Source organism: Haliaeetus albicilla, chromosome 5 (genome assembly GCF_947461875.1).
Source record: "Haliaeetus albicilla chromosome 5, bHalAlb1.1, whole genome shotgun sequence".
Lineage (NCBI taxonomy): Eukaryota > Metazoa > Chordata > Aves > Accipitriformes > Accipitridae > Haliaeetus > Haliaeetus albicilla.
The window spans coordinates 42,849,304-42,864,745 of NC_091487.1; the positions used below are offsets into that span (position 1 = coordinate 42,849,304).

The following is a 15,442-nucleotide window of genomic DNA, read 5'->3' on the forward strand; positions in this document are numbered from 1 at the left end:
GTGTGGTTGTAGGATCATGCTTGTAGCAAAGCACTGGCAAACAAATATAGGAGGGGAAAATTTGGAAATGTGCCACATATTCAAATAAAAATAAAACTGAAGATACCTGATGGTTAGTAATACCTAGATTTCAGGATGAAATCTAATTCTTGTGGCTTTTCCTTATGTTGGCTGGAATCATTACACTGTGTTTCTCACTGCTTTCTAATGTTTTGTTAAGTTGATATATCTGGCATTTGTCTTGGGGGGTGGAGGGAAAAGGATGTGGCTGGGTTTTTATTTAATTTTGCCTTGTCTCATGATCTAGTAAGGTGATTCTGTTCATAAAGAGCTGCAAGGGTTTGGGATTTCCAATTACTTTGGCCGCAGTACGGTGACTTTTGCCGATCTACTGTTTTCTCCTCTCCTTTTAGCTGTGGGCCCTGCTGCATTTTATCATGCCAACACTGTTTGATTCCCATGAAGAGTTCAATGAGTGGTTTTCTAAGGACATAGAGAGCCATGCAGAGAACAAATCTGCCATTGATGAGAGTGAGTGCAGTGTGTAACTGCAGTAGTTTTTATGTTAAGAATCTGTTGCCTTTTCCAAATACTAATGGATAAACTTTCTCAGTCATTTTTTGTATGGGAAATGTCATCCAGCAGAGGGTGCATAATGGGGTTGGAATGCTATGGGTTGTTGTCCATAGCTTATGTCAAGGTTTGTGTTTCTGACTGTAAAGTAGCATGTGTAATGAATAGAAAAACATGTAGTGAAAATGTCGATTTGCTACTTGTGTCCAGTCCTCTTCCTTCCCAGAGGATAACAAATATTTTAAATATTTGGAAGTTTCTACAGAGCACATAATCTTGGAGATCTCCTGAGTGTGTTACAAGCTCTAGACACAAAAATTATGACACAAAGCACTAAACACCTTCTGAGCTCCAGAAGAGAAGCATGAAAATTCTTTAAAAATAAAAATCTTCACTGTAAATTTTAGGGGATAATTATGTAGAAAAATCTAGCTAGGTAAAATAGCTGATTTGTAATTGGAGTAGAACACAGCACAGCTGGAACTTGTCACAAAAGTAAAGGGTTTAACAGTTCTGAAGTACCCAGAACTCTGTTTTTACAGGTTATTGTAAAGACTGCAGTTCTCTGTCAATGCAGTATGCCCTGTTCTTGTGATGTTGTAATTTGGGGGGGTGAGACTTAAAATTTTAATAATCTCTTTTCACTAATTAGCAACGTCTCATCTGAAACTTTCTTCTTCACTAATAGTGAGTGATAAATTTAAGTCCATATTGTTCAGCCCAGAGAAATATGTAACACATAAAATGCTTTAGAAGCTCATTCTTTGAAGCAGATCTTCAGATTTGTAAGTTAAACAGTGTAGGTTGGCACTCATTGAAAAAAAGAAAAATCAACAGAGACGTGCCAAATCTGTGCTGTAAGAACTTATATGGGGGGAAATGGCTGAGCAGTAAGGGACTTAATTTGTAGTAGAGCACCATATAGCTTTCTTCTTTGGTGAAGTAATTGTTCCTTCTTCCCTATTCCCTGTATTTCAGACCAGCTATCCCGCTTGCACATGATCCTTAAGCCTTTCATGTTAAGAAGAATCAAGAAGGATGTGGAAAATGAGCTGTCAGATAAGGTGAGAAGAAGTATTTATCTGGAATATTTCAACTTTATTGTCATAGCTGTGTTCTCTAATCTGTTTTTTTCAAACTCATTTTTCAGTCTGCGTACCTGAAATTTGATTGTAGACCTTTCACAGACCTTCAGTTTCTGGCACTGCATCCCAGCAATCTCATTAGAAGTGGATGTAACTGAAGAACCCCTAATGAATAAACTTTTCTTCTAGAGAAAACATTTTGTTAAGTTACAAATAAAAAATCTTTGAGCCTGATTACTTTGACAGAAATGTCACTAACTGAAGTGAAAAAGATTGATACAACAATGATTGGGTGATAAACATCTCCAGTTGCCTTTGTGAAGGATTTGGCGTAGATTTAGGATTCTTTTTGCTTGCTTGTAAAGAGCAAGAAGTGCGTAGTGGTAGCATCATACTCTTCTCTCTTGTTAGTCTCTTAATTCATGTGAATGTTAGCAATACTGGATGATCTTGTGGTCAATATGTCCTCAGGTGTTGGGACCACTGGCTAAGAGACATCTACTTTGTTCTGATTTGTTCTGTGCTTATTAATTTCAAAACTAAAACTTCCCACAGACACTGTTGGTACGTGATGCACTGTTGTTATCATGGGCTCCTGACACCTGTTTAAGACGGCTCTAAATGGGTAGCATTATAACAGTAGAATAGTAGAATTGAGGTCAAATTTTAAGCTGATCAGCTGCAGATGTGATGTTTTCAGAGTTTCTTAATCTATCTGTTTACTTAGTTGTGCTTACATACCTTTAAAGGTCTGTCTGCTACATCATTACCTAAGCCTTCCAAAACACACCTATGGGTTAAGTCCTTCCCAGGTTGGATCCTGAAATACAGATATGAACGTGACTGCCTGTATATGTATTTTTTGAGAAAGTTATGTTTCCTTAAGATTTGTTTCTCTCTGCTTTGTGTGTACTGATGTGGTCATCCTCCATTTCAGAGATAGAAAAGACTAAATCTTTATTACTATTTTGCAGATTGAAATTCTTATGTACTGCCAGCAGACAAGTCGACAGAAGCTGTTGTACCAAGCTCTGAAAAACAAAATCTCTATTGATGACCTCCTGCAGTCCTCAATGGGCACTACTCAGCAAGCACAGACCACCACTAGTAGTCTCATGAATCTAGTCATGCAATTCAGGAAGGTAAGGCTATTTTAAATAATGATTTTTTAAAAGTATAATTCATTAGCACAGAACTAAAGTATGGCTTCTAGAAAACACCATATAAAAAAAATTTCTGGTATAGGCAAGTAAATTTGCATGCAGTTCAGTTGTGTTTCTGATGCTGTGTAGCACGATGTTGGGGTAGAAGAGCTTTAGCGGAATTGGGCATGCCTCTGCTAACTGGTTTGGTTCCAAATTGGTTGTTGAAGGAAATCATTCACTTGGGAAGAAGAGGCAATAGCTGTTAGGTGAATAGGAAAAGATAATGATGCAGTATTCAAATTTGAGTAGATACTAAAATAGCTCTGACATACTAATCAATATTAAAGTTTTAGCGATCAATAGTCATAGTTGATTTCAGATGTAAATGCTGCATCAGACTAAATTAATTCCTCCCAGTGTTTGACATGCTCTCTTTCTTACAGGTGTGCAATCACCCAGAGCTGTTTGAGCGACAAGAAACTTGGTCTCCATTTCACATCTCCCTAAAGCCATACCAGATTTCAAAGTTCATCTACCGTCATGGACAGATCAGGGTCTTTAACCACTCACGGGACAGGCAAGCCTACTCCACTTCCTCTCCAGCTTAGCATATTTAGTATTATTACTTAGACTTATTTTAGCTTTGTAAGTGCTAATTAACTCCCTTACCTGAGGTACTTAAATGACATTGGCCAAGTGATGCATTCCTAGTTTTCTTTCGTTCATTCAGCTGTTAAGCATCTGATATCTGATGCTCACTCTTGGTGGAATCCTGATCATCAGATATCTGTTTCATTGAATAAGACAGTCAGGAAAAGGAATTTAGAGTTGTTGCTGATGCTGTGTAATAGAATTAAGCTTTAAAAGAATTCTTAAAAAAAAACCCAACAACAAAAACTTGGTTTCCCTTCAGTGAGTTTTCATGTTTAAGGAAGCTATCAGTATCTGTATGTTGTGACACGGTATATCGTGAGCATCTGCTAGTGCCTTGACAGCTTTTAATGCTTACCTTGGATGAATAGAAACTGCCCAAATACAGTTTGCTGTTTTCTCCGACTGTGGCAATTCTTGATTAATTTTGTTTGCATTCAGTTATGAGAATTGCTCAGGGCAGAGATGGCAGAGAAAGCCATGGCAGAGAAAGCCATGTTTGAATATGAGACTAACTGTTCTACAGTGTAAAATGCAATTCCGAACAATGGTGTGTCTCTGTCAAATTGACAGTAGTGCATGTGGACTGATGATACTTTTCTCCTACTGCCATACAATTCCAGATATCAAGAGTGCTGAAATACCTACAATGAAGAACTGATTGGTTACTCTGCATTTTCTGCTGATTGTGTGATTGAACATTGTGTGTGTTAACACCTTCTTAGTGATTTTGTTTGGTTTTGTTGCTTTCTTTTTCAGGTGGTTACGGGTTTTACTTTCGCCATTTGCACCAGACCACATCCAGCAGTCTCTCTTCCATAGGAAGGGTAGGTTTGCAGTCCTGGGAAGCAAGTTGGGCTGCACACTTGCATGTGATGTTGTAGTATGTCTTATTAAGGGGGAAGGGCTGAGAGGCCAGATCAGTTAGTCCTCTGAGATAATCTGACCAGAACTTGTTAGAATTCTGTTAGCATTTGTACTTGTGTATATATGTCATTTGCTCAATGAGGAAAGGATGGAAGCAGCTAGGAAAATAATCTGTGGACAACTTGTTTAGTCACTGCTTAATTCTACTACAGTCTCTTGTTCCATTCCTTCTGTCTTGTTTTAACTTACCTCAAGGTATTAATGCTGCCTTTTCAGTCAAATGTGAATTTTTCACAGATTCAATTCGGAGAAATCTTGGATTCATTTCAGTAAATTCTGTATTGTATGTTAAACTGCCAACTTCTCTTTCAAGTAAAAAGTAGATAAGGGGCAAGTGACACAGGTTCTAATCAATGAGCAGAAAACCCACATAAGCTGCTTATATTGACAAATACTATTTATTATTATAGATGATTGAATTTTTTTCACTAAAGAGAGCTAACTAGATTTCTCTGCTGTTGGGGTGGGAACATTTTGGGAGAAAAAAACAAGAGAGATACTGGCTGCATTACTATGCTGAAATCTGTTAGCATGGACCTGTTCAGCTATGCAAAACCCTTTTCAATTAAGAAGAACCAGATGCAGCTACAGGAGTCTGCACTTGTCTGTAACTCTCTAACTTCTGTGTGTCTTGCTGATTATTCTGGTCTCTGTTTTGGTATTCATAATAGGCTTTTTCTTGGGGACCCTTTTTGGCATACCATAAAAGGAAAATAATTTGGGGAATATAATTTTTGTGTAAAAGTTAAAAAATAGAAAGATATGAATGGTATTGGGGGTACGCAGTGCACATGGGTGGGCCTGAAAGGCTTTCTTCATGAACAGTGGAACATACCTCTTCTGCTCCGCACCCTTCACTGCAGTGTATTCATCATCCTCACCGTATCTGTTGCATCCTTATCCCCATACCCACATTCCCCTACCAATTCCTGTGTCTCCTTCCAACCAATTTGACTGACGGGCTGGGTGAGAGGGAACATGTTTGGCAGGCATCCTGAGGTATGCATGTTCTGGTCAGCTGTCTGGCAGATACATGTTTGGATTCGCAAACGTGCATGCTGCCTGTTGATTCTTAGTAGGCGAAATCCACGTCCTTACTGGCTGCATGGTTTTCTGGCCTAGAATGTATTTGTCTTTCTTGGTAAATGCCTTTCTCTTGCCCAGCCTGGAAGATGAACTGGAACTTGGAGTCAGGCAACACAATTCAGATTAAATTTTCCGTATTTCTAAAAGATGTTGGTTAAATTAGGATCTCCTGTTTTTTTCACCTAGGTTTGTCATATGTCAGAGAATGTGTTATCTTGAATTGATGAAGTAAATTTATTGTTTTCAGCTATGAGTGTCTGTGAAATGTGTTGGCCTAACTTCAGTATTTCTGTGACATAGGCATCAATGAAGAAAGCTGTTTTTCTTTCCTCCGGTTTATTGATGTCTCTCCAGTGGAAATGGCAAACCTCATGAATCAGGGACATTTAGCCAGGTGAGGACAACTTTTTTTTCCTCTCTCTTTTAGTAATTATAGGAGAAGTGCAGGTGATGTTAGAGGCATCTCTCTGTAAACCTGCATTTTCTATGCCTCCTAATATTATCATTTGTGTATTGTTATCTAATATTATGCCAACTTCTAGGGTGTTCCTCCAGGTATAGGGCACCATTATGCAAGGCAGTTTTTATGCCTCTGTCCAAAGAAAACCTCTGTTATAAAGATTTGACATTGTAAATACACAAGATGGTCAAAGGGCAACAGCACAGTTTGCTTAGGATCACACTGTAGGCTGCTGGCATTATCAAGCACAAAATCCAGACTTTTGAAGGCTAGTTTATTGCAGTGCTTACCAATTGCACTTGAGCATATGTTTTAACATGTACAGAATAAGCTTGTGCTGTGATAGTTGTTCTTCAGCTCCAAGCCATATTGTCTACTTTCCACATGTCCTGTTTTTAATATGAAACAGAATTCCAAGGCGTAGGCTTAGGATAATGGATTTTTTGCATTGTGAACTGTATTATCTTTGAAGGGGATGTGATCTGTTTAAGTTATAGAGTACTCTGCAACAGACAGTACTCTGACACTCTGAAGTGACTGTTAAGAAATTTGAGTTTAAAAGCAAGTCTTAATACAGTTGTTTTGCTTAGGGCTTTGTAAGTGTAATATTCTTTTATTGTTGTGATTATTTTGGACTATGTTTCTTGTCTTTGTTTCAGTAACATAATATAAATTTCTCTTGATCTCTCTGAATGATCTTTATGATAAATTCTGCATTCATTATGCAGGTTGTTATGAAGAATTTATATATGGAGCAATTTACAGAGAAGTCAGAGTGCAATTTTAAGTACTAGTGGCTAACTTGGGCTTGACCCAAACAAAGTGCTTCAAAGTGTATGCTGATTTAATCACTTAGATTCAGTTAAGCCACCTTAGAAGAAATTAAAATAAGAGTAATATAATTGGAAGATGTCTACCGAAAATTATTTTCCTTTAAGTCAGGACACTGCAAGCCTGAAATTCTGAAAAAATATTTGTGTCAAATAGAGTTATGTTGTAAATATACTCAAGCCTTTCTTTGTCAAAGCAGTGATTAAATATATCTACTGTGTTTTGTTTCAGATGGTTAGCTCTTTTCCTGTCTCTGAAAGCATCCTACAGGCTCCATCACACGCGCTCCTGGATGGAGGCAGAAGGGGAGAAACAGCAGGGGTCACGTTTTCTGAGGAACAGGGATTTCTTGCTTGATGTAAATTTCCCGCTCTCTTTCCCTAACTTGCACAGCTGCACTTTGCTGCAGGTAAGCAAAATTTCTGTGATGTGGAGACAGTAGCAAATCCTCATGAGTGAGAAATGATGAAAACCTTTCTATCCTTATAAAACAAACTTGGAAACAGGATGACTTTATTATCTGCTTTATTAGATATTAAAGTTCAGAGTGCTGAACAGAAAAATAGTTTAACTGCTATCTTCCTCCCATGTGGTGATACATTTCAAAACCTGCTATAAAAAATAAATCAATTTAATTAGAAGTCTTAAAAATATTACTGGAGCAACAGAACTAGATTCATAATTTGTTGGGGTGGATTCTACATGTAAGCTTAAGAGGTTTCTAATGTTTTTCTACATGTAAGATACTTGTTTTCTGACTGAAATTAATTCTTTTCTTTTCAAATTCAATACATTGTTGCAGCAGCTGGGGAAAGCAGAGACTTCAGCCTAGCAGTGTTTTAGAGTTGGCGGACAAGCATTGTCTGTCAATGGTGTCTTTCTACTCTGAAATTTGCTTCTGCTGCTGTCTGGTAGACTCTAAGCGTGTTCATCTTACTGTGTAATGCAAGGTCATTTTCTGTGATCTTTTGCCTGGGATGTGTGTGAAGGTTTTGTCTTTTTATGACTAAATTGCTCTTGATTTCCTGAGTTAGGTTATAGCTCCATTGATTCATCTCACTGGGAAATAAGTTCACAGAAGTGCTACCATAGAGTCAGGAAAGCATCTAGGGCAGTTAGCAGATATGCAGTGAAAAAATGTTTTCTGAAACAGTGAGATTGTGCCAAATTTCTCTAGGGAATATTGCTTCTGTTCATGAGTCTGGAAGGGGAAAGGAGATAGCCAGAATTCAATTGAATAGCGTGTAGAGGAAGTTGAAATTGAAGACGCATAAGCAGTAGGAAACCAACTTTGGACTTGGTGTCATGTTTTGCAGTGTTAACAGCAAAGCCAACAAAATGAGTCGTCCTAGTTATCAAACAAAGAGCAAGCCAACTGACTCTGTATGCCAGTTAACTCTGGCTGTGCTGGTGTTTAAATATGCTGTGTTTCCATGTCTAGCTTGATAAAATGTCTATGCTATATGGATTTTGGGGGGATTATGATCAGCTCTTTGTACACTGACTGTGTAATGCTTATCTCTGAAACTATACTGGAGCTCTGTTCTCTCATTGGTATGGTTAAGGAAAACTTGTGTGCTGTCATAAATGTTGCAGCCTAACAGTAAAGGAGTAGAAGATGGTATCAGAAGTTGTATGCACTTACAGAAGGTAGCATTCATTTTTACATGTGCAGAAAGACAATCTAGATCTTTACATAGCCTTTGGGCTAGTGTGTATAAATATTAAAATTAAAGTTGTTGTATTTTCTTAAAGAACAGAAGGTAAGTTAACATTATAGATATTAAATGTGCGATGTGGAAAAGGCACATGTAAGTTCTAATATTAACAATGAAATGTAAAGCATTGGCTAGGCTACAGACCCACCTGTACCATAACGTGGCAAGACTTAAACACATAATTTGGTTTCTCCAATTAATTTCTGTTCTTTGAGGAAGTCGTTACTTGTGTCTCAGGGGGTCCCAGTGCTGTGACTGTGTGTAACTAGTGACTGGTGTAACTAGTACCTTTTGCATAGAAAACAGTCAGCTGAGGAGCAAAGCTCATCAGTGTGTGCAATACAGCACATTTGTGATAACCCCAGTAAATCTAAAGGAAGTTTAGCCCTACCGTTATGACAGATTCTTTAGAACTGTTTTCCAACCTGCATGTTAGACAAATTACCACCTGAACTCACTTTAATCTGTTCGCAGAATCTTGTTTGCACAGCTTACATATAGTACATCTTAAAAAAAAAAAAAAGGGTGCAAAACCAAGGGAGAGTTGAAAAACAAACTGAACTTTACATGCCTGTCTTTTAGCAGCAGGCATCATTGTGAGTGAAAATGAACTCACTTTTTTTATCTTAGCCCAAATTTGAGAAGCTTTCAGTGTAAAATTCCCTGGGGTTTCCTGTAGGGCTTCATAAGATAGTAACATGTAGGGAGTGAGGAGGGGGAGAAACAGAGGAAAAAGGAAATGGTATAAATCTGGAAAGGCTTTTCTTAACTGCTCAGATCAGCATTTCCGATTTAAGAGACAAAATATGAAAAGTCAGTAGGAAAAATGGATCTTTCTGAAATTGAGGTAACATCTGTCTAAAGATAGTATGAGTTTATGTAAACACAGAAATCCCTTGCAGTGTGAGGTCTTTTCACTCCCTTACTCAGCACCTCAACAACACGTATATTAATTTGTATACATTGATTTAAATTAATATAAAATCTGATCTATTGAGATGAACCTTCCTCTCCTTTGCTTTCCTAATTTTCTTTCTATAAAAAAATCAGGAGTGTTAATGAGCTTAAGATGCTGGTAGCAATCACCCATATTAAGTGCAGCTCTGTTTGCAACATAGGAATACCTCTTTCAACACTTACTGTGGATTGCATGGTTGCAGTAGCTCTGTACATTCTTATTTTTTAAACAATCCTCCTCCTCAGTTCTTTGCTTTGTTGTACTAAGGTGTATGATCTATTTCAGAGCTGTGGCTGTGTTCAGTTCTGTAACCTTACCCAGTCTTTTCCATGTATGTGACTGATGGGAGGTTGGTTTCCGCTGTCCCTGTTATATCTGGTGTCTACTCTGTTCATGAATACTTAATGGCTGCGTATGTCAGGGAATTCAGAGGGGGATGTTTCTTACATGACCTGCTCATAATTTGTACACAGGAAGCACAGTGCTGAAAACCAGATTAATGCCTGTGTACAGGACTTACTTCTAATACTGTGTGTGTACAAAAAGAATATTATTCTCTTCTTTTGGATACCTTCTTGGAAGTTTTCCTTTATGTTTCTTCCTGGATACTTCTAATTGGGCTAAAGCCATCTTTGATGGCTCTTTGATATTGTCTTCCAAAAGAGAATTAAATAACAAACTTGCATAGGTTTGGAATTACAGTTTGTTAGCTTCCTCTCTCTCCATTTTTGTATTCTCACCTTCCAGGAAATAAAGTTACCAAACCCCTCTAATGACCAGGGCCACAATCAGCATGCCAGTGCTTGCTGTTGTAAGACTTACTGGAAAGCTCTTCTGACTGCATGCAATGCTGATTCCTCTTTGTAAAATCAGCTGTACTCCCAGTGTGTGGGCCAGGGTGGGGAAGAAGAGGGTCTTTGAGCTAAAGCAATTGTTCTGAATCCATCTAGTAGCCTGCTGTTGCTGGGAGAGAAGTGACTCTTGCTGTCCTTTCTTTACTCCCAGCCACTGAATCCTGCCTCTGCTGATGTGGGCTCACACTGTCACATCCCTGTACGAGCCAACTACAGAAAACTTCCTATTTTCATGGCTGCTGAATTCGTTCTTTGATTAGATGTGTAGCTAAATAGGCTTCTGGAGGGGTGTGACGGGTGACAAAACTAGCACAAGAAGTGGCACAAATATGTCATGGGAAAGGGACTCCCCCTTTTCAGCAGCAGTGCTGGTGCTTTGTTGCCACCGTTTCTGGTCTTTAGATGAATAAGCCAGCATTCACATCTGTTGTCCACAGCCATGGACTCCCAGCATTGCATTTCCCACTTTGCTGTTTCAGCACACGGCCTGTTTTACCAGGTGGTGAAACAGATCACAAAACTAGCTTGGAGTGAAGGGACAAGGGTTTGTTTTCATCTTGATCAGCATCTTAACGAGTACAGACAGCTAGGCCAACAAGAAGGGGCTCTGCGGGGACAGGAGTGAATGTGTGAAGCAGTTGTTGCTTGAGCCAGCGTTACTGATAAAGAATTGCCAGCTGAGTTAAGAGCCTGATTCTGGGATTATCCAGTGTGGCCCAAGCTTTGACCTGTGCTTTTTAGCCTTGCCGAGTGTCACTGAAAGGCTATTGTCAGCTCTTTCTGCTCTCACCTTTTATATAGAGGAGCAGATGTGCACTCAGAGAGTGTGAACTTTATTTTTGCCAGCTCCAGATCACGAGTCACACTGGTAGCAGCTGAAAGACCCACTTACATGCTAGGATTGACTGATTGTATTTCTTAGGTGGTGCTAGCATATACATACAGTAAGACTATTTTTCTCCCTTGTCAGCAGGTTCCAAATTCTATATGCTAGCCATCTGCATCTTGCCCAGTGCATCTACATCTGGAAATCAAGGGCTCAGAATGCATGATCTGTAACAGACTACTGCTGTGGATGTTTTCTAGCATTTTTTGACATGCATAGGAATGCATATATCCAGTGTATGACAGTGATATACAAGGTGTCTGCTTCTATCATGTATCCTGATGTTGAGGACTTCAAACAATAGGATTTTAGAAAATTGGGAGGCTCTATAAAGCAAAAGTAGCACGCAGTTAATTTTGGTGCATTAGGAACTGGGGCAGAACAATGCCAAAGCTTTTACTTAAGTGAACTGCTAAAATTGTCAGGAGGGTACATCCTGTGATCCTATGGCAGTGAGAGGTATACGTCTTAACGTTTCTAAAATTGATGGTTGTTTCCTGTAGTATGCAGAATAATTCTCTGCATACTATATGAAACAATTATATGTAACAATAACAGTTGGTTGCTATGAATATAGAAGAGTCAGAATAAAAACCAAGTAGCAAAAAAGGCTTACTCTCTAAGCAGTTTATTTCATTGTTTGATGCAGATATTTACAATAAAAAAGAAGATATAGTAACTAATGCAAGCAAAGAAAATTTAGTTTTCTGTTATTTTTCTGAGTAGAGTTGAGCATCTTCAAAGAGCTCCCCTTACTTAAAACTGCAGTGTCATCTCAGTGGCCCCACTTTTGAGTCAATGTGTTTTTCTGTATCAAAAGGACATTGATACACTTGTGGCAAATTCCAGGTTTTACACTTGGGTGTGTTCATGTGTATGAGTAACCATGCTAGCACCTTGAAAGTCTTCAGGATAAAATTCAGAGCCATTTTGCACAGGAAAGGAAGAGAAGGTTGGAAAAGATCAAAGTCCAAAGATGCCAGTCCAGTCTCATTTAGTCTTAATTTTTTTCTCTGCCGAATTTCATTTTACCCATGGTTCAGGATATATAAAGGAGTAGCTAGAAAACAGCTTGAGGGTCAGACCTACTAGAATATTCCCATACTTCCTTCATTATAAAAGCTAAGGTCAAAAAGTTCAGAGAAGGAAAAACTTGTTTCTGGTTCCAACTGAGCGTAAAGGCAAGTATTGATATGAGCTATTCTGATTTCAACTATTTCAGGATTTGAATGTTCTGATAATTACACAGAGATCCTATACACTGTCATTGCAGAAGATGTGTAGAGTTTCCTTTTTCAAAGAGAAATATTTGGTGAATGTCCTTTGTCTGTCTTTCTCATGGGTAGTTACAAGATTTAAGAGGATGTTTTCTTTATAGACATAGTAACTTCTTAATTTTCATTTGTTTCCAGAACCTTGTGTTCAGTAGCCACTGTAAAGCAGTTACTGGCTATTCAGATCATGTCATACATCGAAGGAGATCAGCTACCTCATGTGTACGGTGCTGCCAGGTGACTGAGCTGCCGTCCTTCCTGTGCATAGCCAGTCCACGGGTAAGTCCAAGCTGAGTTGTAAATTATGTATTTTCTATTGTGTTTTAAATCTTGTTAGAATTGTGTCTTAGGAACAGGATGATCTATTAGCTTCTTTTGGTTGGGTGAAACTGTTGTGAGGATATCCTTTTGCTACTGTATTCAATAGTGGTTTTTTTTCATAGGGGAAGTGACTGTAATGTGTACTGAAGGGAAAAGGAAAGTTGTAAGATGCACCCAACAGGAGTTATTCTGAGATACGTAGATTTCACTTTCTTTCCTAATACCAAAAGCAGTAAAATTACAGAAGAGATTGTCAAGTAGATTATTCCCCCATAATCTAAGGGGGAGATGTAGGTATGATAAGAACAGAATGGGTTGATTGTTTAGTCAGCTCTGTGACAAAAGGGGGCTGAGGAGCAATGCTTTTTTGAAAAGGATGTTCTTTTTCTCTCATTGCGTCAGCTTATGCTCCAAAAAGGAAACAGCAAATTGCAGTATATAAGGATTATTGGAGCTGGCATTTTCTAAACCTTTTGGATATTAAGTGGTACTGCTTGGGATTGTCCATCAACAATAAACTGCATTTTGAAATTACTTTAGCTGAAGTTTCCTCAGCTGATGCAAGAGACCTTCAGTTGTGTTTGTTCCATGTTGTTGGATCTTGACAAAGCTGGACAGAATGTACTTAAATTAGCAGGCTATCCAGATGCTACATTCTTTGGTTACTGTTGATATTGCTGTAGGCTTGATCAAATGGGGCTGCATGTGCAATTATACATTGGCATCTGGAGAAGGGAGGATGGCAAATAAGACTCTGCTTATCACCTACATGCTGCTCCTCGAGCTGAATTCATCTGTGCCTGCAGCTCTAGGGGCCAGGAATCTGACTGAATTCTCAAAGTCGCATATCACCTTCCAGTAGCAATATATTACCTGGTTCAAGAAGAAGCACTTATTCTGAGAGTAATTGTGAAAAACACTTCTTCAGATTCCTTTGATTTGTTGCCCTTTGTACTTAAATTTGCGTTGCAGGTGAATATGTTGAATACTTCCTTTACATTAGGAGGGGAGGAGAGGGGCTCAGAAGGCTACATAGGAAGGGGGACAGAAAGATGAAGAGAGATCATATGTGATGTACATTCTAGTGAATACAAGTTGCTTGTTTTGGCTTGGCTGGTATATAAAGATGATTCAAGTGGAGTCATGGCTTTTTGTTTCTAGGAATACAAAGACTTAATTTTACGCTTGTTAGAAACTTTTGGCAGGAGTGTAGAAGACCTGAAACAGCAGAAAGAGCACATATGTTCTCAGAAACGATAGCCTTCTGTTGTTTGACCTGTGATGAATTTTGGGGAAGTTAATGGAGCGAATGATAGAAATAGGAGCGTATGTTTATGTAGCAGCTTTGGGGGGGTAGTGGTGAGGGGGGGGCTTTAGTGTTGCAGTTTTCTTTCTATGCAGGCAATCTTCCTGAGTACACACAGGCCTCAATCACCAAAAAAAAAGTGACTTGGAGGATGGATCTTGTATTCTTGTATTCGTTAAGAAGTTGATTAATTTGGTTTAGAGTAATATTGTTTGCTTTAGTAGCAGTTCGGTAGATCCCAGTGTGTCAGAGGTATTGTGGTGAGAAGTTGTTTTGGGCATCTCACAACACCTGAAAGGTTAACTTTGCATAGAGATAAATGCAGGAAGCACTTTACAATTACCCTAACTAAACTAAGTTTTTTAATTTAAGGTGGCAATGCATTCATATATCTCTATCACTATATTTTTTTGATGTATTTCTGAACTATGACTGTTACATTCAGTCAGTTTGACAAGAATGTGTTGACATAGGAGGGTTTAGTACTAAGGACTACCCTACCTTTTGTTAGAACCACAAAAACAAACCTGGAAAAAAAGGAGAGAGGAGGAGCATGAACAAGCTTGAATGGAAGATTTTTTTTCATCTGTTTCAGAAATGCGTAAGGCCATGTAAAAGATGCAGAGCTCTACCCTAGGAGTGTGTATATGCATTTAAAAAAGTGTGGAGCTGACAGTACAGATAGCCTTACGTCCTCAGATGTCAGTCAGAGTTGTACAGGCTTAACTTCCTACATGGGAAGATTTGTTCTTGTTAATGTAAAAATTGCACTGAGGCACACATACAGTTTGTCTCAAGATTGTCTCCTGCTAGCTCTTCCTTTAGGGGAGGTATTACTGAAATGTAGCTTGTAGAATTTTATGATGTGACTATTTTTCTTTTTAAAATCCTAGTGTACGAATCTCCATATTGATCTCAGTAGATAAGCCACATTTCTGTGTCAGAAATTAGTCTGCCCTGTTTTGTGTGTAATGGCTGTCTGTCCTAGAGGTATCCTGGAAATAAATATGATAAGTTGTCTGTGCTTGAAAGAGTATTTGTCCCAGTCTATCCAGTGTAGATATATGAACTGAAATGTGATGGTTAATGGTGTCCCTTAAACAACCTAAGTCTGTACCGTCATTTGCGGTGTACATCAGTGTTCAAGCAACAAGACTTGCTTGCATTTTGAATTGAGGTTTTGCCGTTTCACGCTAAAGTCAGTCCTATGCTTTGACTGCAGGTGGCAGTACAAGATAGCATCAACTCTAACAGTATCTTTTTAGTAGTGGAAATAGGTATGAAGTCTTAACATAGTCCCTTTCACTTTGCAGTGTTTCATGTGGCTGTGTGCATAGACCCATAAGCTAATCTGGTTTAAAAATAGC

General features: G+C 38.6%; 1 protein-coding gene across 1 annotated transcript in view; it reads left to right on the top strand.

The window, feature by feature from the left end:
- Nucleotides 1-15,442, top strand: part of INO80 (INO80 complex ATPase subunit) — a 69,855-nt gene that overhangs the window by 27,456 nt on the left and 26,957 nt on the right. The window contains exons 18-25 of the mRNA XM_069784435.1: nucleotides 414-531; nucleotides 1,552-1,637; nucleotides 2,633-2,800; nucleotides 3,247-3,380; nucleotides 4,214-4,281; nucleotides 5,768-5,861; nucleotides 6,990-7,167; nucleotides 12,587-12,727. Of these exons, the coding sequence (XP_069640536.1) occupies nucleotides 414-531; nucleotides 1,552-1,637; nucleotides 2,633-2,800; nucleotides 3,247-3,380; nucleotides 4,214-4,281; nucleotides 5,768-5,861; nucleotides 6,990-7,167; nucleotides 12,587-12,727 (987 nt within the window). The remainder of the gene's footprint in view (nucleotides 1-413; nucleotides 532-1,551; nucleotides 1,638-2,632; nucleotides 2,801-3,246; nucleotides 3,381-4,213; nucleotides 4,282-5,767; nucleotides 5,862-6,989; nucleotides 7,168-12,586; nucleotides 12,728-15,442) is intronic.